This window comes from Protopterus annectens, chromosome 6.part0 (genome assembly GCF_019279795.1).
Source record: "Protopterus annectens isolate FY-2018-M chromosome 6.part0, PAN1.0, whole genome shotgun sequence".
Taxonomy (NCBI): Eukaryota; Metazoa; Chordata; order Ceratodontiformes; family Protopteridae; genus Protopterus; species Protopterus annectens.
Window position 1 is genome coordinate 713,045,465 of NC_056737.1, and position 25,094 is coordinate 713,070,558.

At 40.6% G+C, this 25,094-nt stretch overlaps 1 protein-coding gene across 5 annotated transcripts in view; it reads left to right on the plus strand.

The window, feature by feature from the left end:
• FERMT2 (FERM domain containing kindlin 2) overlaps positions 1 to 25,094 on the plus strand; it is a 1,218,449-nt gene that overhangs the window by 1,185,524 nt on the left and 7,831 nt on the right. For all 5 annotated transcript variants that reach the window (XM_044074394.1, XM_044074398.1, XM_044074396.1 and 2 more), the window contains one exon: positions 21,026 to 21,167. In XM_044074394.1, the coding sequence (XP_043930329.1) occupies positions 21,026 to 21,167 (142 nt within the window). The remainder of the gene's footprint in view (positions 1 to 21,025; positions 21,168 to 25,094) is intronic.

Genomic DNA, 25,094 nt, shown 5'->3' on the forward strand with positions numbered 1-25,094 from the left:
GTCTATATCTTAAAATCTTTGTTCTAAGCTTGTCTGCATCAGTGTCAGTGGCTCAACAGGTAACACGCTCACCTTTGGTGCTGTAAGTCCAAAAAGCTGTGGGTATTTCTCTCACTTCTGGTAATTGGACCACCTACAGTGCAGTACAACATTAGGGGATACTACACTCTTGTGCACTGTCATTCTGATGAGAAGTTAGTCCGAGGTCTCGCCTGTGTGACTTGGTGACAGGTGCCAGTAGCATATTTTACATCCACCTATGAAAAAAGAATAGAAGAAGTTGTTCAAAGGTAACTGTTGCAGTGTCTTAAGCAGTATGGGTCATACTCTCACTACATCCTGTCAGCTTCTAAAAGCTAAGAGCGCTTGCTGCATGCACCAACTTTCAGAATCACAAGCAGAGCTCCAAAAAAGGACATTTGAAGCATGAAACGCTTCAGAGCTTTTTTACCTTCAGAGAGAGTGCTTCTTCAATGAGCCTTATAAAACTTCTAGTTGATTACTGATCTTCAAGAGCTAGGTAGATATGCCTCCATTTGGGGAGTCTTCCACTGAGTTTTAGTTTGATGGAAACAAGTGTTTTTTTTCTGAATAATTGAATTTAGCTAGGAAATTGCATGTGCACGGACTGTCATTGCGTTTATAAGGGAGTTATGTAAATGCTTGTGTGAACTTTCTGCGAAGTATATTTTTCACAGAAATTTTAGTTGAATTGCAAACTTGTGTGGGGGGAGTAAAATACTGTGTTTCTGGTGCGAGTAGTTTTCTTACCTTATAACCACTTGTTGACTTAAGTTACTGATTTGAACAGGGCCCATTCCCCACTTTTGGTGTCTCTTCCTCAGCTTAGCTGCGGAGCAACCACCGGTCTCCATTGTAGAACTTTCCACTGAACACAAAGTTTCAAATGAGTCTTAAGGTGTCAGGGTGGCCCCTATTTTCCCTCAGCTGCTGATAGGTGACTGCAGTGGCTGCTTGTTCCACAGACTTCCCATATTTTCTACAAATCCTCTTGGTGTAGACTTTTTCAACCATCAGAGATCAGGGATAGACATATCTGTGGCTGTAGGGGATGCCATTGGCAGGCAAGAGAGGCTTTTGTCAAGGTAAAGGACAGGTGAAGGGTTTTCACTTGGTTTGGAAGAGCAGCAGAAATTGGGACCAATGTGCCCAATACAGATCAGTCTGTCAGTGTGTGGTTAGTGAGAGAAATTGTCTCATGTTTCTGTAGAGGGGGCAATTTTACTGGAATTTGTCAAGGAGCTTGATGCTTTTTTTTACTCACTCATTTTTCAGGCAAAGAAGGAAGATTACTTCCTTTTCTGGCAGAATTTCAGTCGTAAGAGCAGACCATGCGGGGAGATAGTTGCATTTCAGGAAATTTGTCCGTCAGAGTTCTGTGATTCTGAGGAAAGTATTTCATTAAATGTCTGTGCTGAAGAGATTTCTTTTACTGACACTTTGAGAGATTTTTCAGTGGGACCAGAATGTAGTTCCTGTGGCACAAAACATGTATTATGATTTATTAGTTAGAGATGCCAAAAGCATTGGTTATCTATACAGACTTGCCTGCGTTAGTGTATTTTTTCTTACTGCTACTTCCTTGCCTGATGGACAGCCTTCTGTGCCCAGAAAGTTTGTCCAATTATACAAGGTACTCCAGACATAAGTACATGTTTTCTAATCTTAAATTAGATTCAGCTGCTGCTGCTCTATCTAAATCTGCTTCTGCCAAACCGGTTACAACTGCCAACATCATTGTCCCAAACAGTGGTAGGGAATCAATGGATTTGTTGGGGAAGAAAATATGTTCTAATACTTCAACCTTCAGAATTTTAAACCGTCAAGCTCTTATGTTAAAGTTCATATCTTTTGCGAACATTCAGAAGTTAATGGTTAACATTCCTTTCTTCTGAGGTAAAGAATTTAAATGCTTCTGTGATGGCAATTTCTTATGTGACTCAACATATTTCAGTGTGTGCCTATGATGATGATGATTCTTCCTTTTCATTCTGAAAATCTTCCTGATAAGTCTGAGATTTTAAATTTTCCTTTGGATAAACTAGTTCTGTTTTCCCCTACTACAGCTGAAATGGTTTGATGAGAGGAAAAATGAATCGAGGATTATCTCAGATTTTTCAGCCCTCCTTTTTCAAAATAATTTTCCCCTTTCCAGCTCCCTTCTTCCAGTAAGCAATGTAAGCAGCAAGGAACTAGTACACATGGTTTTAAAATTCAATGGAAAAGGAGGCTCTTTAAAAAAAAAAAAAAAAAAAGGGAAAAGCCAATCCAGGGCAGTCCTCTCAGTCAGCATGATTATCTGCCAGATCAGGCTCTTCCCCTTCCCATTTTGACAACCTTTCCATGATTCTGAGACTTAATTTATCGCATCAGATTATTTTGGACAGCTGGGTTGTGATGGTAATCTAGCAGGAGTACACTTTGCATTGGAAATCCCCCATCTTTTCAACATATTCCCTCTTATTGAAAGAACTACATCTTTGTATTTCTTCCCATCCTACAACACACAGTGTCTTAGGTAGTCCAGGAACCTCTACCATCCACTGTCGTAGGCAGTGTTTTTTGCACAAATTGTTTCTAGTTCCCATTACAGAAGGATCCTGGAGGTCTGCACTGGATCTTAGTTTTCAAAACCAGTTTGTCAAGGTTCCAAAGTTCAAGATATTCTCTTCATTCTCTTGTGCCTGTGATTTTTCTTATAACTTTAAATTCAGGTATACCATTAAAGGATGCCTATCCTCACACCCCCATTGCAGAGAATTTAAGTATTTCTTAAGACTTACTATGTCTGGTTTTCATTGTCACTGTTCTATTTTACCATTTGGACTGTCCAGTGCACCAAGTGCATTTACAAAACGCCTAGGTCCAGTCATTGCTTACTACAGACTTCCAGGTATTCACATTTTGCCATTTTCAGACTTTCTTATCTTTCTAGACTTTTTTCATCTGTCATCTTAGCAGCTGTTGACAAACTACTCAATTTGGGTTTCAAATTAACTTTCAAGAACCTTCACACATCCCTTATCACTGAATCATTTTCTTGAGATGTTTACAGGGCTCTTCCTTGAGAAGAGCCTTTTTTCCTCCAGACAAAGTTGTTTCAACAGTTCATCTGAGAACCATGTGTCTGCAACAGTTTCTCAGGATTCTTGGATACATGGTATCAGTGGTTCTCATGGTTCCCCTAGCCAGACTAATCATGAAGAAAATGCTTTTTTGTCTCTGATTAGTCTGGACTCTGCATCTACACCCTTTGTCTTTTCAAATCCCAGTTCTTGGGTTTGTAAAGAAGATTGGATGGTGGCTAAACCAAGATGGTTTGCAGTCTAGATGTTCCATTCTCTTTTCAGACCCCCTTCCAGTCAGTCACCACAGACGCTTCAGACATTGTATGGGGACTGGTTTAAAAACAGGTCAAAGTACAAGCTCTCTGGGATCCTCCAAAACAAAAGCACAGAAATGTAGAGAGAAATTTTGGCATTTACATGTGCTTTGAAGGCCTTAAATAGTCTCTTGTCCCCAGTACATCTGCAGATGTACACAGACACCACAACAGTTACATTATACACAAAACAAGGGTATATCAGGCCGTGTCTTTGCAGACTGGCTATGTACAACAGCCTGGGAGGTAGTAACCCAGCTCAATTTGGCTTTATACATTCCATTGGAATAAAGTTGGTTACAAACAGGGTCAGTAGGGCCAGGACAAGACCCTGCCCAGTTGCAAACAGACTTCATCCTGGGGTCTTCCAAGAATTGATCCAGCTGTGGGGAACACTTCCTATGGATCCGTTTGCCTCCCATCAGATTAAATAAAATTCTGCTACAGGATTCTTTGCGTACAGGCCTGGAAGACTGTTTCTTTCTCATCCTCATGGAAGGGAATCATCCTGTATGCTTTTCCACCCTTTCCCCTGATATCCAGGAATCCTCTAATAATCCAGGACTGTCCAAAATTGTGGTGGACTCCCTTTTGGCCAAGGTAGCAGTGGTTCTTCCTTCTTTTCTATTTGACATAGGGCACTTGCCACAGCCTTCCCTGCAGACTGGATTTTACTCACTAGGGGGTAGAGGTTGCTACACCCTAGAAACTTCATCTGATTGACTGGGTGATAGAATTTTTATGCCTTTGACTGGGTGATAGAATTGTTATGCCGTTTAGACACCTTTTTAGACACCTTTCTTTTTTGTGAGGATATGCAACCAGTACTAAAAGTGTTGAAAGAACCTGCTACTAGAAAATTATATGTGCAAGTGGAAAAGATTTTTCTAGTTGCTGCTACTCAGAACCAGGATTCTCCATTTCCAGTTGCCTCTGGTTCTTGATTTATTTGCAAGTTGGTGGCCAATGGAGTTTTATTCATTTGTCAAGGTACATTAGTTGGCTGTTTCTGCTTGTTTGCCCTTGGATCAACCCCTGTCTAGTAATGCTAAAATGTAATTTTTTGAAAGGGGTGGGTGGTACATATACTGTTTAGTCTACAAAATAGGTGGCTTCTGTTTGAGATCTGAATTTTGTGCTTGAGAAACTTACTCGAGGCTGAATTGAGATTCTTAACTCTGAAGTCTGTTGTCATTGCTCTGAAATCTACGAGGAGTGTGACAGAGTTGCAAGCTCTTCTAGTGATTCACTCCTACATTGTTTTTCACAGGATCGGATTTCTTTCAGAACAATCCTTCCAGATCCTAACTTTATGCCAAAAGTGGTCTGAGTTTATTTTAAGTCAGACTAATGTCTCAGTTTTCTTTTCTGATCCAAAGAACAGTTGAGGAAGGATCTTTCACAATCTGTATGTTTACAGGAAGCTCAGACACTACCTAGACAAAACCCAGTCCTTCAGGAAGACTGATCAGCTGTTTGCTATGAAGTTAAGAAGAAAGGACAACCAGGATCAAAACAGACCATTTCCATGCTGCTGTTTCATGCTGTCACATTTTGTTATATTCACCATAATAAGCCACTTTCTTGCCCATTCCACAAGGCCTTTTGCTTCTTCAGTGGCTTTTTTGAAAGAGGTAGACTTTACAAGTATTCTAGAAGCATCAAGATGGTCCTTTGTAAAAACTTTTACAAATCACTGCATTCAGGATTCCTTCAGGTCTAGAACTGGCTTTGCTAGGACCTTTCTCCAGGGGATAATGGAGTCTGTTTATTGGCCTACTCCCTTTTTTGGTCTTCTGTTTATTGGCTGCCTCCTTTTTTGATCTTTTCTTCCCTAAGCTATGGTAGTCTATCCATATAGGTTATGCCATTTCAGCAGTTGTGTAAGTGAAACTTTACTATAACGATAGATATTCTAATGTATTGTTTGCAATAGCATCGCCTTCCTCAGCCACATTTTCTTGGTTTTGCTAGGGTGTGGATTTGTCTACCCTTTTTGTATATAGTTTGCTTCATTTCCTAGCATTATTCTTCATGGCTGTTGCATTCCTCCTCGACAAAAAATGATCTTGATGTTTTTTCACATGTTAATGTCCTTTTTATGGAGCTCTGTTAAAGCTCCTGACAGTTGCAGCATGTTGAGGGCTTTTGGCAGCTGTCTGGTTACAATGGGAATAGAACTGTTACAGCTTAAGCTACTGCAGTAGTCATCTATTAGAACATCTACTGCTACAGGAAGTTTCCCCTTGCACAGCTGTACTTTCCACAATGCCCTTACCATGTTTCCCTGGTAGCATAAATACCACCTCAGGTCTCCACCGTAGACGCCACTAGCCTTGTGGGACTAACCCAGTCAACAGTGGAAAAGAAAAATATTTTTTTTCCCTGCATGATATCCCCTTAGCGATAACCTACAAAATCATTCACAGACTTAGATGAGCCTCCAGTAGATGCAGTGATGCAGCCGTTAAAGTCTATGGATGCATGCTGACTCAATCCCCGAATGTGATGCCACTGAGGATAAATTTTACAAAGTCCTGGGAACATCAGCGTATCTAAAATAGTATTTTCTATTTAACGAAAAAGGGCATTATAATGTAGGAATATTTTAATCCCAGCACTCACGCCAGCACATATCATGGAGCGGAGAATAAGCGTTCAGAAGCTCAATAGAACACTCCAGTTAGACCATTTTTTTTAATGGGACAAATACTGGCAGTTAGTGGATTGGATGAACAATGTAAGCTGTTACTGAGTAGGTTCCTCTAGTTCCTTCTGTCTTATTTGCTTGCCAGAACAGGTCTGAAAAAGGTTCGTATAGTTCAGTACTCTACTACATTTAAGCAATACAAACAGAAACGATGTACGAAGAGGGCTTTGACTGTGTAGAAGAACACTGGAGGTGAATGATGATTCATAGCAACAAGCCTTCATGTGAAACTAATATGCAGGTTGACAAAGGGGAATAACTGTTTCCTTAATGGAATGGCATCTGAAGTTGAAGTATGTAGCATTAATAGAGAACCAAAAGAATATTAAACAAGTAACACAAAGTGAAGCTAAAACAAAGAGAAGTATAGCTGACTTAGCATGGTAGAGAAAAGTGTCTGTAATGCATAAAACCGCAAAGAGAAGTGTGTGTGTGTGTGGGGGGGGGGGGGGGGGCAGAAGTTGATGGAAAGTTAATTCGGGACTGCTATTGAGTATTTTGTCAAAGGCCCTTCCAGGATATTAACAGACTACAGGAACCGGATAAGGCATATAGAGCAAAAAAAAACACACTTGTATTCAGGCATGAAAGATCCCTTGTAAGATATGTGATCAGTGCACTTAAGCATGACTTTGCTTTCTTAAATTTGAAGCTGTGGATAATGACATACATTCCTATCAGGGAATCATGCAGGAAATATCTCCGCTTCAGGGCAGGATCTCAACACTTTCAGTTCTCTGCATTTCCCTTTGGCTTATCTACTGCTTCCAGAGTTTCACAAAATGTCTGGCTATTGCCTTTTGCAGACAAAGAAATATTCAGATTTACCCATACTTAGATGACTGCCTTATTCAGGCAGACAGCCAGGAAAAAGCTGCTCAAGCACCTGGCCTTTGTAAAGATCCTCCTAACCTCCCTAGGGTTACACAATCAACAAAAAGAAATCCAAACACCTACCCAAAGGATAATCTTCCTGGGAGCAAGTCCGGACACAGCATCCCAGATGGCATACCTTACACCAGAGAAACAAATTTTCCTGACAGCCTACTTCTCTCAACTAGCCACCAGGCCCCAGCTAACTGCAAGGATGATCCTGCAAGCTCTGGTGTTCATGGCATCTTGCATACTACTCATTCCATATGTCAGACTGCATATAAGGAAACTTCAGTGGTACCGAAAGAGCCTTTGGTGTTAACATTCTCAAGAACTGGAAACTCTTCTACCTACAATTCCTTGCCTCAGAAAAGATTTTCTTTGATGGGCAACAGCATGAACAGCATGCTCCCTCAACAAGGGACTGCCTTTCTCCCCACCCCCTGCCACCCAGACCCTCACCACAGACTCGTCAGACTATGCTTGGGGTGCACACCTGGACAGCAGGTGCATACAGGGACAATGGAGCCCACAGCAAATCCCTCTGCACATCAGTCAAAAAGAGATGATGGCTGTGCAGCATGCCTTGATAGCTTTCAAGCCCCCTTCTCTGTCCAGGGGCTCTCCTGATCAAAATAGACAACACCACAGTCTCTGCCATGCAGCTACACCTGTTGGCACAATTCCTACCAGGCTCTCTCAACTCTCTGGCAGACCAAGTAAGCAGTGATCTTATGGACCGTACACAAGTGGCAACTCACCAGAAGTACCTTCACCTTAATTCAGAAATGAGGAACCTCAAAGGTCGACCTTTTTGCCTCCCACACCAACCATCAGCTCAGCAAATTGTGCACCAGGGAGCATCACTGCACGGCTTGGAAAGTGGATGTCCTGTCCTTCCCCTGGTTCATTCTGTCTGTCTATGCCTTTCTTCCCCTACCTGTCTTCCCCAGGGTACTGCTCAAGATAAGGGAGGAAAAAACAAGGACCATTCTTATAGCTCCAGACTGGCCCTGGCAACACTGGTACCCCTAGCTGTGCAGCCTGTCCTCGATGCCTCCATGGCATCTTCCAAATCTCCTGACCCAGAGGGAAGGGGAATTTGTGCATCCCCAATTGCAGACACTCAATTTGGCAGCTTGGCTTATTCCCTGACCCCGAACCAATCTGCCAACCTCAGTAAACAGGTTCTGGATGTTATCAGTGAGGTCAGATGCCCTAGCACCCAAAAGTCTTATGCTGATAAATGGAAAAGGTGTTCTGGACCTGGATCCAGGCTGAGGGAGCCAATATGGCACAGCCCTCCCTCTCATGCTAGATAACTTAGCTGACCTACTACACAGTGGCCTCTCTTTCTCCCCTGTTAAATTAATGCCACTGCTATTTCTGCTCATTTTCACACTGAGCAGCCCCTTCTCACACCCTTTGATCAAACAGTTCCTAAGAGGGGCTAGCAACTTGAGGCCACCCAGAAGGGCACCAACACCAGTTTGGGACCTTAACTTTGTACTGGAAAAGCTCACCCTGCCCCCTTTCGAACCAGCTTCTTCTGCAGAGCTAAAATTTCTCTCCTGGAAGACAGCATTCCTTCTGGCCATTTCTTCAGCCAGAAGAGTGTCTGAGCTGCAAGTACTCATGACTGTGGAACCCTTCATCACCCATGCAGACAGGGTATCCCTCAGAACCAACCCATCCTTCATGCCCAAGATGGTGTCCAGTGTGGCACTCAACCAGCCCATTCATTTGCCCACCTTTTTTCCTAATCCCCAGAAAAAGGGGGAAAGTATTCTTCACTCTCGATGTGCACAGACAGCTCAGATTCTGTCTAGACTGGACTCAATCCTTCAGAAAGTCTGATCAATTGCTGGTTAGCTTTGCTACAGAGGTAGAAGGCAAAGCCATCTCCAAACAAACTACTTCCAAATGGATAGCACACTACATCCATTTCTGCTACAAACAGCATTGGAAAGCCTCCCCCCAAGGGGGTCAGGACACACTCCACCAGAGCAGCCACCACCACTGCAACTTTCCTCAGAAGAGTCCCCACCAGGGACATCCTGGAGGCTGACACCTGGACATCTGTTGATACTTTTTACCAAGCATTACCACCTGCCTCTCTTCTCCAAATCCAGAGCAGCGTTTGCCTCTGCAGTCTTGCAGGGCATCCTAGCCAGCCCCTAGTTTCCTTGACTGCCTCCACCCATTTCCTCAGCTTTGTGAATCAACCCAAATGTGATGACTGCAACAGTGAAACACAAAGAACATAGTACATTGCCATAAATGTAGATGTTAGAGTGTATTCACTGTTGCAGTCCTAGTTTCCCCTCCCTCCCATCCCCCTTTCTTCTCTTTTTATTACCATTCTTCCTTATTGTTCTCCTTTCCTTACAAGGGACATATTGGTATTTATTTTCCACTGGTGGGATTCTTCCACCAGAACCTGGCTTCCTACTTGGGGGCTCCTGACAGGTTAGGGCAAGAAAAACTGATGTAATGGCATTGGCTGCCTTACTTTATACTACTGACAACCTGACATCAGTCCTCAGGTGACAGCAACCGATGCAGAAATACTAAGTCTCTGGTATGCAGGCTGGCCGAGGGCTACCCTGGCAGGGATAACAGAAATGTGATGACTGCAACAGTGAATACACTCTAACATCTACATTTATGGTAAATGTACACAACTGTACTTTTTGCTATCAATGTAGTTCTCTGTTCTTATGAGGACCAAACTTTGACATGGCTCTAGAGCAAATTTTTCATAATTTATGGTAATACCTAGGGAGGAACACAGAGTTAGTGTGTAGTCCCTGGCTTTGTAGTAGGAGATGCCTGGTCAGGGCAGTTATGAGCCAGTCATCCAGATACGGAAATGCCCAGAATCTTCGGCATCTCAGATGAGCCGACACCACTGCTATGTATTTGGTGAACATTCTGGAGGCTGTTGCGAGGCCAAAGGGTAGAGCTCGAAACTGGAAATGACTGGTTCCCAGAAGGAAGCGCAAGTACCTTCTGGACCGCCCTTCTATTCGTATATAGTAGTATGCATCCTGAAGGTCTGTAGAGCACATCCAGTTGTCTTTACCCGGAAAGAAAGTATTGACTGCAGTGTCACTGTCCGGAACTTGGTCTTTTTCACAGATTTGCTCAGATTGCTGAGCTCCAAGATAGGTTTCTAGTCCCCTGCTTTTTTGTAACTAAAAAGAACCTTTAGTAAGTTTTGGATCCTCTGTGCTCTGTGGGGACTTTTGGATGACCCTCTTCTTAGCAACTTTTGAATTTCTAATGTTGCTTGATCCTTCTGACTGGGTGGAACATCTGGAGCTGACTTGCTTATGGAAGTGGGGAAGGAGAAGGGAATGCTATATCTTCTGGATTTTATGTCCTGACCTGCACCCATTTGTCATTTATCATCTTTTCCCAGGTTTCAGTGTGCATAGACAGTGAACCACGACTGGCTCCAAAAGCAAGTAGTCTGGTACTCCTTCAGGAGCACTGGAAAGGTCTACCAAGGAAAGATTCTCTGGACCCCTGGTTCTGTGGGCCTCCCCTACTGCAGCGTCTTCCATTATTGTTCCCTCTGCCTCTAGGAGAACTTTCACCCTGTTTGTTCTGGAAAGACATTTGTGACTTTCTGAGCCACATTTTCATACTACTACTCTGACCTTTTGGGAAAGGGTCTGGTAGCTTTTGGAAAACACACTCCAATGGCAGGCAAGGTCTTGCCTTCCTGTTCACACCTGGTAAGCATCTCTCTAATCTTAGGCCCAAAAAGAAAAGAGCCATCAAAGGGGCATTAATAAAGGAAGACTTGAAGGGCTCTGCAAATTCCCAAAGGTGCACCCAGGCCTATCTTCTGATAGAGATGCTTGAACCTGCCACCCTACTCATTCCATCTGCTGTATATAAGATATGAGGCTCATGGAAGAGTTTGACTGAATTGAGGGTGGTGCACTGAGCATTGACGTCATCTGCTGCCGCATCAGTTACAGCTCCTTTGAGGGAGTCTGAAAGTTCCTTCAGCAGGTCCCACTGTAATATTAAGTGGGTAAGGTAGTTCAGTGACCGTAAGGCAAATGTTGCTGATGAAAAGATGTGCTTCTCATACCTGTCCATGGTCCTGGAATCCTTATTTGAAAAATGGATAAAGGAACTGGTCTCGGTGCCTTTTGAGTGGCTGCTGCCACGACCATGGCATCAACTGCTACACCTTTCATCAAGAATGGCTTGCCTTTTGGGGTAGTAATGTATTTATTTGGCCTCCTAGGAGTAGGTTCTATGTAATCTCGGGTCCCCCAGGCCTTCTGAGAGATTAAATCGATAAGCTCATTGGAAGGAGGGGTCACCCAAGAGGTTGAAGGACGAGATTCAAAAGCCTTCAGGTATACAGACTCCTCAGCTGAAAGGAATGTGAATTGCCAGTCAACTCTCTGCTTTAAAATTTCTGTTCAGTGGGTTTGAGTGTACTTATATATATTTTTTTACCACTTTGGACTGCGCTGGCGGCAGGCCCTTCCTCTGCTCTGGCTTTGCAGGTGGGTCTCTTGGGGTGGGGTTTGACCCCGGTTCCAAGTTTCCCTGTTCCTGGCTCCCATACTTCCTCATGGGGGCCTGCCTTCCAAGCTATGGGGAGAGCCTTGGCCACTGCTTCTTTGCAGGTGGCTCCTGTGTTACAGGAGTCTCACCCCTTGACCCCTGCTTACCCAGAGCTATCACCAACCTCCCATACCTGGACAGCGAGTTCCAAGGATCCAAGGCATACCTACCAAGGATCACCCCTCTTCAGAGTCCTCTTCAGATATTGACAAAAATAAAAAAAATAAAAAAACCTGGGTTATAAATTCAGACAAACCAGAATGAAAAAAACATAACAAAAAAAAAGTCTTAAACCATGAGTTGTATGGTAAAGCTTTTAATATTGCTAGCACAACTTTTCACGTACAAGACGCTTCAGGCAATCAAATATTAAAATATTCCCAGTGAAGAGGCCCCTTGGAAGAAATTGTTTAGGAGGAAATGCCTGGGCTCCACTGAAGTCTGTCACTGAGCGCACAGATTTTGATGAGGGGGAAGGGCACCCCCGTCACCCTAGAAGACGTCTCCTTTGGAGACATCCTGTAGATCCTTAAACAGATGGGTGACTGGAAGCCCAAAGACCCTTTACTCCAAGGAGTTTGTGTACATGCAGGCCTTTGGAGCTCACCCATCTACTTCCTGGGTGACTTCTCCCACTGACCAGCTCATTAAACTGATTGCCCAGCAGGCTTGGAGAACAGATAAAATACTCTTCACTCCCGAGGAACAGCAGCACTGGACAAAAGGTTTAGCAGTAGATACCATGATGGTAGCAACTGCCACAAAAAAGAACTCGCCAAGGAAAGTTCCACTTTACAGCCCCCTAACTGGACATCTAGGGCGATGGACAGATTTGAGAAGTGGGTTTAAGAATCATTAACCTTTACCATTAGGTCCTTGAATTTTTTGGCACATTTCACTAGGCTCCAGACTGATCTGGTCAAGGAGCTGTCAGATACCCTAGCAGGAGCAGTAGCTGAAGGTGGTCCAAGAAAGTGGCCTCCCAGTTAGCTACCCTAGAGTTTTTCAAATTTGTCCATGCGGCTAATCGCACATGCTGCCGAAGGGGCAGCTAGGTCAGCAGGTTTAGCTGTTGCTTTCTGACGACCCGCTCAGATGAGCCTGTATGAGTTTGCATCCTGGTAGCAGCCATCACTCTGGTCCCACTACCGAGATTTCACATGATGCTACTACAATGGCTTCTTGCAAATCAATGGTCCATTCTAACCCATCCAGTGAACCACCCCATACTACTTACAAGCTGCTGCCAAAAGGACCTGTCCTGGTGGATGGAATCTGATCAAATTCTTCTGAGCTGCCCCTTTGTCCCCTCTCAACCCAAGGCAGTAGTGACCACCGATGCCTCCCAGATGGGGTGGTGCTTTTAGCATTGCATTATCTGGGAAAGACAGTCCAAGCATTTGGTCCCCGATAGAGACCAATCTGCATATCAACATTCTGGAGCTGAGGGCAGTGCTACTAGCATTGCAAGCACTTCACTCTGCCCTACCTCAGGGAATGATTGCAATTCAATCAAACAATATGTCTGTAGTCTGGTACATCAACAAGCAGGGGGGAACCAAATCCTATCCTCTGTGTTAAGCCCACCAAGTATGGCAATGGGCCATTGCCTCTGACCACTTTCTGATAGCAGTGCACATCCCAGGGAGTTCAAAAGTGATAGCGGACAAATTAAGCAGATGTATTCTTCTGCCTCTTGAGTGGTCTCTCAGTCTCAAGGTAGTGAAGATCATCTCTCATTGCTGGGGCCAACTTTGCTGCAACGTTTTGCATCACCCCCAAAGTAAGTGCAGAAGCTATTTTGCCCTAATTCCCCCCCCCCCCCCTCTGGGGGAGTCCTCAAAAAGACTCTTCTGCTCAATTGGACACCAGGTCTCCTATATGCCCCCACCTTCCCTCTGATCCCTCTTTTCCTCAAGAAAGCAGCCAGGTTGAGAAACAAAGTAATCCTCATGGCACCCTTTTGGCCTTAACAAATTTGTTTCCCTTCCTATGGCCTAATGTAGTTCACCATCCATGGATTCTGGATCCAGTTCTGGACCTTGTCTCACCCTAAGGGACTGGTGCATCCCAGTCTATCTTGCTGACATCCCATAAACCATCCACCAGGAATCTGTACCTCAGTAAATGGAAGAGATTTTCGATCTGGGCTTGCAACAATGGCCTTGACACCTTTTCAGCCCCAGTGGAAAATTTTTGTACTTTTTGCCATCATTTTTGGTAAAGGAGTTTCCACTTCCATTGTTAAGGTCGTTCTAGCAGCCATCTCTAACTTTCATAATGTCTTTGGAGGCCTGCTTTTAATCTGTCTGACTTTGTAAGGTCTTCTTAAAGGAAACTATCCATTTAAAGCCCAAATTTAAGGCCCTCTACCACCATGGGACTTGACTATTGTTTTGCAGTTTCTAGTAGCTTCTCCCTTTGAACCACCAGCTACTTTTCCTCTCTTGGAAAACACTTTTACTTACAACTATCACATCCGTAAGACGAGTTTCTGAATTGTAAGCCTTGCATTCAAAATCCCCTTATTTAATTTTCCATAAGGATAGAGTCACACTCAGGACAAATCCATCCTTTCTTCCAGTGGTGGTCTGAGTCCAACATTAATCAGACTATAGGCTTACCCGTCTTCTTTCTGAATTTTTCTAATAAAGGTGAATATTGCTTACACCTGTTGGGTGTTCCCAGACAATTTGTTTCTTAACAGAACTAAAGAAATTAAGAGGTCAGACCAGTTGTTTCCTTCTCTAGTGCAACCAACCTTAGGGGAAAATGTCTCTAAGGTTACCTTGTCAAAATGGCTGAGATTTTATTTCCTTCATTTATAACAAAAAGATCCTACAACTTCCAAGGCCAGTGAAGGCACATTCCACTAGATCTGTGGCTACTTCAGCTGTCTTCCATTCTAAAGCTTCCATGAGCGAAATATGCACAGCAGCAACTTGGGCTACTCCACATACCTTTGTTACTGATTACAAATTGGATCTGCTCTCCAGGTGAAGAGCAGCCTTTGGTTCTATGGTTCTCAGGAATATCCTTCCCTAGGGCCACCCAGGATTTTAAGTAGCTGGGGACTCTGTCCCATCAGTCAGGACTAGATGAAGATTGACAACATCAGATCAAGAAGTTGTCTTACAGTAATGTTACATCTGTGTTGCCAGTCTTCATTTATTCTTGGCATCCCACCCTCCTTTTCCCCTCCTATGGATTCCTGGTGGAGCAGCCTGTTGTCCTGGGTCTTCTGTTAGGTTTTCCCTAGGACATGGCTTCCTCGTTTGGAATTTTTTCTTTGTTCTATAATTTTGCAAACTCAATCTGAGGTAATGTAGAGGGGCATTATGGATAGATTACTAGCTCTAGAGTTTTTTGGCTGGCATAAGCTATATAACAGTTGGATCAGTTCTGAGGGTCGGAACCGTAACCCATCAGTCAAGAATAAATGATCGACAACACAGATGGAATGTTATGGTAAGACTCACCTTTTTTCCAAATAAGCTTATTTTTGCATTCCATAAGAGCTCTCTAGTTGAAACCATGTCATAATGGAGTACAACTCTTGGAGGTGAAGAGGCCCCAAGCAATACACACACAAGGTGTATGAATCACTGAGGGGCTTCTTTCCACACTGCTTACACTTTTTGAAACCAAGAGGTTTCCCTTCCTGCTTTTGTGACATCTTAGATAGTTAAAAGGAAAGAGGTTGAAGACAAGTGCACGCACACAACGCCAGGCAGTCGTTTGACTTCAACAGACATAGGAGAACTTTTAGGATTGGAAATAAAACAAATTTTTTTTTTGAAAATCGTCCTTTAAAACAGAAGATAAGGATGGAAAGAAAAGGGGGAAATATCCACTAACTTAAACTGCCGTTAGAAGTCCTCTAACTTCAACAGACACCAACAGGAGAAGGTAAAAGGTCTAGCACTCTGTAATACAGAAAATAGGGTAAGGATACATGTGTCTAAATAAAAATATTAAAGATATCTTAGGCGACAAAAGGTATAGTAAACTATAGGAAGTAGTAGATGTAAAGTAAAACACTTAGCCCAGAGCTTGCTTCAGAACCTCCTTTGCAGAATGGCAAACTGAGATCTGGGGAAGTTCCTAAGTTGCATTATGGGTAAGGAATGATGCCCATGAGCTTTGCTGAAGGGTTCGAGCTTTTGAAATGGCCGAGATGGATCCCGTGGATTGGATCCGACCCATCAGTGAGAAAGGCAAGATTGACAACATCACATCTGTACCTTTCTGCACTCCTCTATGAAAGGTAATTCAATTAAATGTGTATTTGGTAAGTTTTATTCAGTCATTTGTGATTCATCTAAATGTGCATTAGATAAAATTAATTGAAACCATAGAGATATATATGAGCATCTTGCAGCAGGGGATGATGTATGTACTGTGAATTAGTATTGTGGTCATGTACTGTCTGATTTCACAGTATAGTCATGCAGGTTGAGTCCTTGCATTGTGGCCTAGCCACACTTCGATGTGAAGCATCAATGATGTGATGCCACAAGTGCATCCCTGGCATTGTCTCACCTTGTCCAGTATGTGTGAACAAGAATAAAGGTAAAGTCATGAGGGCAAGATGGGCAGCAAATTTTTTTTTTGAAATGGGGTTGGACTGTAAGGAGGGAGTGTAACAGAAGGCTGACATTACTAAGTTAAGGTTATGTATGTGCAAAGTCTTTGCAGAAACAGTACGTAGGCCTCAGTACCAGTGACTTTTTAACCCTTACAACTTGAGCAGGATTTCACCTGTTAAATGGTTGTGTATTTGAGGCTAGTCAGAAAGTAGCTATTTTTTGTAAATTGTGTAGAAATTAAGATGTATAAAATATTGACACAGGCTGACTATCCACAGCACTTGAACATAAGCTCTATATTCATGAGCAGAAAGCTTAACATAAGCTTTCAGTATTTCTCTATTCTGACTTTTCTCTTGATGGAGTTCGTTTTGAAGAGGTAGATATCATTTGGAGGTTGGCCAAAAGGGAACCTCTCAAGAAAAGACAGAATAAGTTGAATAATGATATTAAAAAATAAGTGGAGTGCCATCCCTAGAGTCATGGGGTCAAATTAATTTTTCAGCATGTAACCTAATCCAAGAGCATCAGGGCCACCAATAATGCCTATTTGTTTGATTTAGTTGAGCACTGATTTTGGCAGGTTGAATGGATGTCCAAAGCAAAAGCTTTAAAAGGAGATAATTACAGACCTAATACTGTAGCTGAGTGCTGAATTTCAATGACTGAGTACACCACAGGTGACAAACATAGTTATAGGTATATAAACGTGATCCTGACATTTATTTATTTTATTTTTTATTTTATATTTGTTGACCGGAATAGTCCGACTGGATACATGTCCATTTTCTGTGGAGGCCCGGGGAGAAAAGCTCCAAAGGAAGTAATACAGAGACAGAACACACAAAAGTACATTAAATAACAGTCAAATTGCCACACAGAGTATAGGTTACCTGTAATTAGCATGCTTTACATCTGGAAAGCTAGTTTACAACATAGTAGATTTAAACTGACAACTGCAAAAACAATTGTTAATATGATACAGGTGTACCAGTGTTACCAAGTATTTAATCTTCACTATTTAATACCTTAAACCTTGTATAGTGGAGTCCCAAGGTGCAAATGACTTCTTAAGGGTGTACTTGTGCTTCAGCTGCATAGCTTTTGAATGACCATGACTTTTCACTTGTCTTTGTTACAGCATTCTGATCAGTAATGCCAAACTCCACTAGCTGTAGACATGCCAGGTTTTGTCCTACTTTTGAGCTTGTCAGTGCAGTACAAGTAGATTGCATGGCTGTACTTTGGAAACACAGAGCTTAAGGCTAAGCCTGACGTCCTTAAACTGCATCCCTCATGCCTTTAAGTTAACTGTACCAACTCTGAAATCACAGTACCAGAGATAAGGGGAAAATTCCCCATTCTTTGGTGTTCAGCAACCTTAGAAAAACACCAATCTCCTGCACATTATTTTCTAAATGCATTCTCTTCAATGAGTTTATCCATCACAAAATACATTCAAAAGAATACCATGCAGCCCTGAATGGTATTCTTGTGTGTTCATTTACCTTTTCCTCATATTTCATTAGGGTCTCATTCTTATTGAATATAACCTGTCAAGTTTTATTATGCAATATGGTTACATTTTCATATTTATTCCTTAAGCTGTCACAATGTTGGCTTGCTTCCCCCTACATTTCACTTGTTTCTCTCCTCTGATCTGTTGCTGGTAGAGTATTTTTTTATTTTGTTTACCTTGCATGTTTCTGTACCTCTTTCAGTCATACTTTTCGTTCACTCAGTATCAATCAAAAGAGTGCTTCCTAATCTTGCTGTAATTTTTTAAATAGCATCTGTCTTCTAGCCATGTAGTTGTCAACAAGTCAAACAAGTCATATTGGTTTTATTCTCCTTTTATCCATTGCAAATTACTAAATTCTTTCTATATGATTTTCAGCAACTGTATGCTGTACTTTGTTTAATCATCCAAAATTGTGTTGTGAAAAAATCTGTATTCATCAGTTCATAAATTAAAATAACCAAAAATTATCTTCAGTGTTTTGAATTCAAAACAAATTAAATCTATCCAGCTCATACTACATAGTTTCCATTTATGGATCTCATTTTCTCTGAGGGAGGATGTATACATTAAGACATGATTATATATCCAGGAGGATGTATATATATATATTTTAAATAGTTTAGGAACTATATTAGATGCAGTTTTTAACTTGGATAGGAGTTATACTCTATACACCTTTAACATAGGTGTCTTCTCCACCAGATGACCTTAAACACCCCCGTCTTTCAGCCAGAACTCTCTTTTTTTTTTTCAGGAGACTGAATATTCTTCAGTTAATTGTGACTCCATGTAATGAAGTATATCAGAATTACAGGTGAATTTGAATATAGTCATGGTCATTTCTTAAAACCGACAATGTGCTGTATATGTTCGTTTCCTCAAATTTGCTCTGATTTATTTTATTAAATATGTGTTCACATTTCTCCTTTAACACTACAGATCAGTTTGATTTGGTCCTCATGCTTGCTTTCTCAACCCAGACCTGATCCCTTAGTCAAGTTAAAATGGTATGTAAAAAGAAGACAATATTTGTATAAAAGGTCAACTGTAGTATAAAATATTGCTTTTCATTCTTTTAAATGTATGCTTTTTAATCTCGATTGCACACTCTGGGTCCACAGTGAATTTGTGGTATTTGGCTTACATTGCAGTTGGTGCAGTTTCCATTAATATCTTTAAGACATTCTTAACCTCTCTGGAGGATTTTTTTTGTAGCCTTGAAACATTGTACAGGGAAGTCGAGACTACTCTTCTATACTGTTTAGTTCAATACTGTTTAGTTCATGTCCATCCTTATTTTTGTACCATTCTTAATCTAAATGTGGACTGCTTTCTCTGTTGTGATTGTTTACTGTTTTCATCCTGTACTATCAGTTGACTTTCATAATTATAAAAAAAAAAAAAAATCTCCCAACTATATAGTGTGAATGACTGACTCCTACTTTATAGTTAGCAAGCTTCACAAAATGCAGAACTGCTACCCATTTTAACTGTTTTGACTCAATTATTTTGCATAGTTTGTTTTAATATGTAATGGTATTCCCCATTACTAAATTTTCTCTGTTTTGAAAAACAAAAATTAGCCTGTCCTGTGTCTGCATCACATACTACTTCACACTTGTACTTAAATGATTGTGGTAATTGCACGAGTTGTCCCGATTTCTTATGATATCCTTGATGGAAACTATACATTTTTTTTCTAAAAAAATAAATATGCAGGTTTCCATACACAGCTATTAAAAATCGCAGTCCTGATTAATAAGCAATGCAGTCTTTTTTTGTTAATTATGCTAATCTCCTTCAGAGCATCTTTCTCTTCACTGTTCTATATTTATCATTTGGCTTCTTACATTTAACACGTTCATTGTCACTCGTGCTTCTTTTTCTTTTAAGAAATTCAGTGTTCCTCTTAATCTCTCCCTTCCCTCTCCTTTATTTTCATTGTTTCCTTTCATGTAACCGTGATGCTGTCCACTCATTCTTTCACCTCTTCACTATACTTAATTTGATTCCTTCCACTTTTTTTCTGTCTTGCTTCTATTTTTCCTTCGTATCCTCCCTTTTGGTACTTGCTGAGAGGATTCTTTCATTCTTTAGTTCTTTCAGTAACTCAGTTATTGTAGCTAACTCGCATTAAAAGTTTTCAAACTCTTTAACAGTAAATTTAAAGATTAGCTTGTATGACTTCTTTAAACAACTTTGTAAATCTGCAGGTAACCTTTTTCAGTTTAAATTAATCTCCATCTTGCTGTTCCCATTTTCTTTGCTGTCCCATCCTAGACATGTCTGTATGTTTACCACAGTTTTATTTTTCAGTTCTAAAACGTCTGTCTTACTTTTCCCCAGCTTATCAGATTTTGGTAAGGGTATCCAATTCCAAGCACACTTTTAGTCCCAAGCTGCTGCCCCAATTTAAAATTTTCTCTTCGTGGGGTTCTTTAGCAGAAATATGGGAAGATATGAGGAATCTGAACTGTTCTGTTCAGGATGGATTTTCATATCTTTTCCTTTATTTGACTGATTCCTTTCAGTTCCATGTCATTATTTGTCTCCTACTTCTCATTCCTTTCTGTCCTTCAGATTTCTTTCGTCATTGCCATTTTTCTGTGTACATTGTCAAGTAAAACTTTTGAACATGTATTTGCTTTATTGCAGTCCTACTGTTCATCCTGTTAGTCTTCATATTTTGTTTTTAGGCAGAAATAAGACCAGAAAGAATACTGTTCCAACACTCAGGTTGCACCCATTGGCCACATTTAATCATACAATATTGTATACTTGAGCAGATTTATGTCCATCCCTTCTACAGTCTAGTACACAGATGATTATTGCTAACAGTCGTATAGGGATATAACTCGATGTCAGGCTATTCAAAGGAGTTTTAAATTCAAGTGCAGTTATATTTTATTTAGTTTTTCACATACTTGTGTCATTGAGCTTCTGTTATAAAACGCTCCAAATAATAATAATAAAAAGGTATAAAACTAAATTCCAGTACACAGTAATTTACATACTTGTCTTAATTGCTTCCTTTTAAAACAATTGAAGTGAAGCATGTATGCCTTACTTTTACTGCATTCATCTTACATATTTAGCAAAATCCCTTGTATTAGCATTTCATGCTTTAAAATTGTCCACCATACTCTATCAGGGGTGTACACAGAAAGTTGCATTTTGCATTCTCAAATTTTTTTACTGCTCTCCAAATCCATCTGGCATTTAAAAAAGTTGACACATTTTTAAAACAAACCACCCAAATGACCAGTGGTGAGATGTTTCTGTGTATGCAAAAATAGTGATTTTGAGTAATAGTGCTCCTTTTTCCTTCACAGGTTCCAGGGAGGTAAGCGTGAAGAATTGATTGGGATTGCCTACAACAGATTGATTAGAATGGATGGCCATACTGGGGATGCAATTAAAACATGGCGATTCAGCAACATGAAACAATGGAATGTCAACTGGGAAATTAAAATGGTATGTGTAAAAATAAAACTGCATGAAAGGTCAGATATAATGTAACATGTTTTTCATTGTTTAAATGTATTTTTTTTAATCTCTGCACATTTGGGGTCTGCTCTAAATTGTGACACTTGCTTCAAGTGCATTTTATACAGTAGGCTTATGACCACATGGAGGTTTCATTATTTGATATGTTCAATGGCAAATACTAGGCTGGTTACCCTTGACCATTTTAAGCCTAGCCGATTTCCCTTTTTGTGCTCTAATTAACCTATCCTATTTGGCTAGAGATTGGCCTTGCTCATCTCATGGTCAATATTACCCATGACAACTGGATTCATACCATAGATAATTCGAAGTGACCCATACATATAGGGTAAAGCATTTAGGGACTGCCTCTGTCTGGTAGTAGTACAAGGGGTAGTCCTTGGGTAAATTTTCGGTTTCTCATCCATTGATCCAGGTTGCACACTAATGTGGGCAGGAATGAACTTTGTTTTGTGTGGTTGGAGAGTCTATTCCAGAGCAGAGGTATCCTCTGTAACATATACCTGTCCCTCCAAACCATTCTGATGATGTTAGAGGTTTAGATCCCTAGACCAAGTATTTCTGATGCCGTTTGATTTGCTGATATGCAGTAAATCCATCAGTACTGGGTTGGAGGGTGCTTTGTATACTAGACATAGGTCACCTTTTAGCAGTCTGTAGGGTACTGATGCCTTTTAATTTTTTGATAGATGTAGCTCCTGCTCTTGGTAAAATTGAATGCATACAGTTTTACTTCTAGTGTTTCACAGCAAGCAGAATTCAGTTATGTGGTTAACTTGGATGTAGAAAATGTATCGAATATGTCTACAGCCTATGTATATAGTAGGCTTGTCTTTGTTGCTTATACTTTTACACTGAAGAAGGCTTAATAATTTTTGGGCCGAAAGCAGCCTGTTTTGCCTATATATGTTTTATTAAAATATTCTTATTTTCAGGCACCTTATGCCTATGAGTGCTGGCCTGTGTGTTTTTTTGTGGATGTTTGCATTTTTGGGGCCGTGCACCTGCCATACTTGCAGGAGTCTTTCATTGTAATACAGCCTATGTATGCCATATGCAAGTGAAATATATTGTATGCTAAATTGTATTTAGTAATTGCACTTTCAGTTGTTACTACTGGACAGATGTGTTTTATGTAGAGGAGAAGCAGAGAGAGAAGAGCTACACAGCCAAACTGAAAAAATAATGAGCAGCACTTTGCAAATGCAAGACAGCAGACAGATGTTTAAGCAGCAAGATAATACAAGTTGTCTAAGACCCCAAAGTGTGTATGTGAGATGTATTGTAGTTAGAGTTGCATGCAAACAAACTGCAGTAGGTATTGGTGTATCAGAAGTGTACTTAACATGACCAGAGGTTATGAACCGCAAGGTTCAAGGAAAGTTGGGAAAAAGAGAGGTAGGATGGCATTTGGTGTTGGTAATCTCCTGTGCAGAGAGCAAGACAAGCAGGTCACATTGGTAGGATTTGTTTGTTCATGGATTAGTATCTGTACAGGTCTAATGCAAGACTTTTTTTCCCCAAGAAGGAATGTGTATCCTTTTAGAATTAGTAGCATGTATTCTGTCCCTGGTGTAAGATTTGAAGGACCACTGTTAAGAAACTAGAACATTCTTATGGCCTCCATGACTAAAATTCAGTACATGAGGGAAGAACACAAATGTGAGTACCAGTGGAAACAAGAGGCAGTCAGAACTCAGATTCACTTACTGCTTTTGAAAGGGGGGTCTTGCCCCATGCATTCCTACAACATGTGGAACTATGCCCTACTACTACTCAATTGCTGTACCCAGAGAGAAGCAAATTTTTCAGGTACTGCCATCTTGATTTTATTTTTTTTAATCAAATCATCCATTTGTGACCATATGTCAGACTGTTGATCACAGAAAATTCACAATTAAGCCTGGTTACTACTTTTTAAAAGTGTTATAGCTCATAATGGCTTGATCGAGCACTGCTATACTGATGTGATTTTTATTATTTATTGAGATACCTTTAAAGTGCACGTGATCCACACAGTGATGTTTTTGCTGTAGCTTTTCAGCCTTTTCACTTTACAACAGATTTCCCTAAACTGCTGTTTTAAGAATCTCTGGCTTCAGCTAAGAGATTCTTCCGTGTTCTGCTCTTTACTCTGTGTAACATGCTGAATTTTTTTGATTTGGGTGGTTTTACCTACCTACTTAAACTGGTAGTACTTCATATTGTTGCTTTAATAATCTGTGGATGGTTAAGTCTGAATATTTACTTAGAAACTTTCAGTTTATAATATTTTAAACTGTAACTTTTTATTAATCTTAAGACGAGTTATTTTTAAGAAAATGTTCTTGGCTCTCTTTCCCATTCACTCACTTTGACAGCCAGAAGTGTCCTGTTTCCCCATTTTTATTTATATGAGCTATTCACTAAACTGACAGCAGAGTGGGTTTGCCTCTGTAGGGCAATAGATTTATATATTAGCTGCATCAGCATTTAAGTAAGCGGTGTGTATGATAGTTTTATGGCCTTTAAAGGAAGGCAAGCGTACCTCTCAACTGTCCAGAGTTTTACGCAATATCCAGGTTTTTTCATCATATTTTTGGTTTGTTCCTCATAAAAGTTGTGGTTCTCTGGATCGCTGTCAACCTCTTAAAGCAAAAAATCTGGACAACGCCTAAAATGATGGGGGACAAATAGGGACAGATTTTAAATATTGCTCTTACAAGCTTAGAAAGTTGATAGAATAATAGGTTTTGCATTAGCATGACTTTTCTGAAGAATGTGGAGTCTTAAAGTCAATTATTTGTCATTATTTAATGACTGCAATTCTCAGCCATTCCCAGAAAGGTACAGATTTTAGGAGGAACACAACAAAGATATGAGACAAAAATCTGGACATTCTGCGAAAATCTGTACAGCTGAGAGGTGCGGAACAAGGATTAACGTCACTAAATGACTATCCTTCAGAAAATGTATGCTAACAAAATCTGTTCCAACATACTTCAATATTTATAAGAGCACTGTTTAAAATCTATCCCTATTTTTGGGCTTTTGTCCACACATTATTTTGAGCTTTGTCCAGATTTTGTGCACTAAGAGATTTGAGTGGTATGGACAATAAAGTAATGCTGTAGTTTAATTCAGCGTAGACTTTCTATGCTGAGAAGTTAAATGTAATAGGCAGTAAAGATGTAAGTGACAAAAAGCCAAATTCATATATAAAGTTTTTCATTCAAACCAAACATGGTGTGCTCATTGGAAATTGAACAACCTTGAAAATGCCACACACAGGTGGGGAAAGAGTCAAGTCTTGCTTCAGCTAAGTAAGGGTAAGTATACAGATAATTGTGTAGGGAGAAAGAGCACTGTTGGATGATGAGTTGATTTTAGGCTGTAGTCCTCTGAGTTCTGTAGTTCTGGGGGGCGGGAATGGGTAAAAACTGTCTACTCAAGTCTTGCTAGTAATAGGAGCGATATGAGTTCCGTCTGTTCAAGATATGGGGATAAAGGTTCTCTGATTGTATGTATAGTTTCATTATGTGCCTTAGATGATATGCTTATTAGAACTGGGCTGAATGTTAATGCTTGCCAACAAAACTCAAGTTTTCTCATTGGGCATCCATCCAGGATCCAAACAGTTTGTTTTAAACATGAAGTCTCCATTTAAAAGCAGGTGGAAATCATTTTAACACCTTTATTGAATTATCCACTAGAGACATAGGCAAACATATATTTATATAAAAGAAAACCATATTAACATATTCCCAGTTGCAAACATTGTACATCTCGTATAGTCTTTTGTATATTTATCAAGTCAATATTAAATAAATTGATCAATTCCTGCCTTCCCTTAAACCTCACTCCTTATCCTCCAAAACATTATTCTGCATCTATTATCCTCACAATTTCCACTTT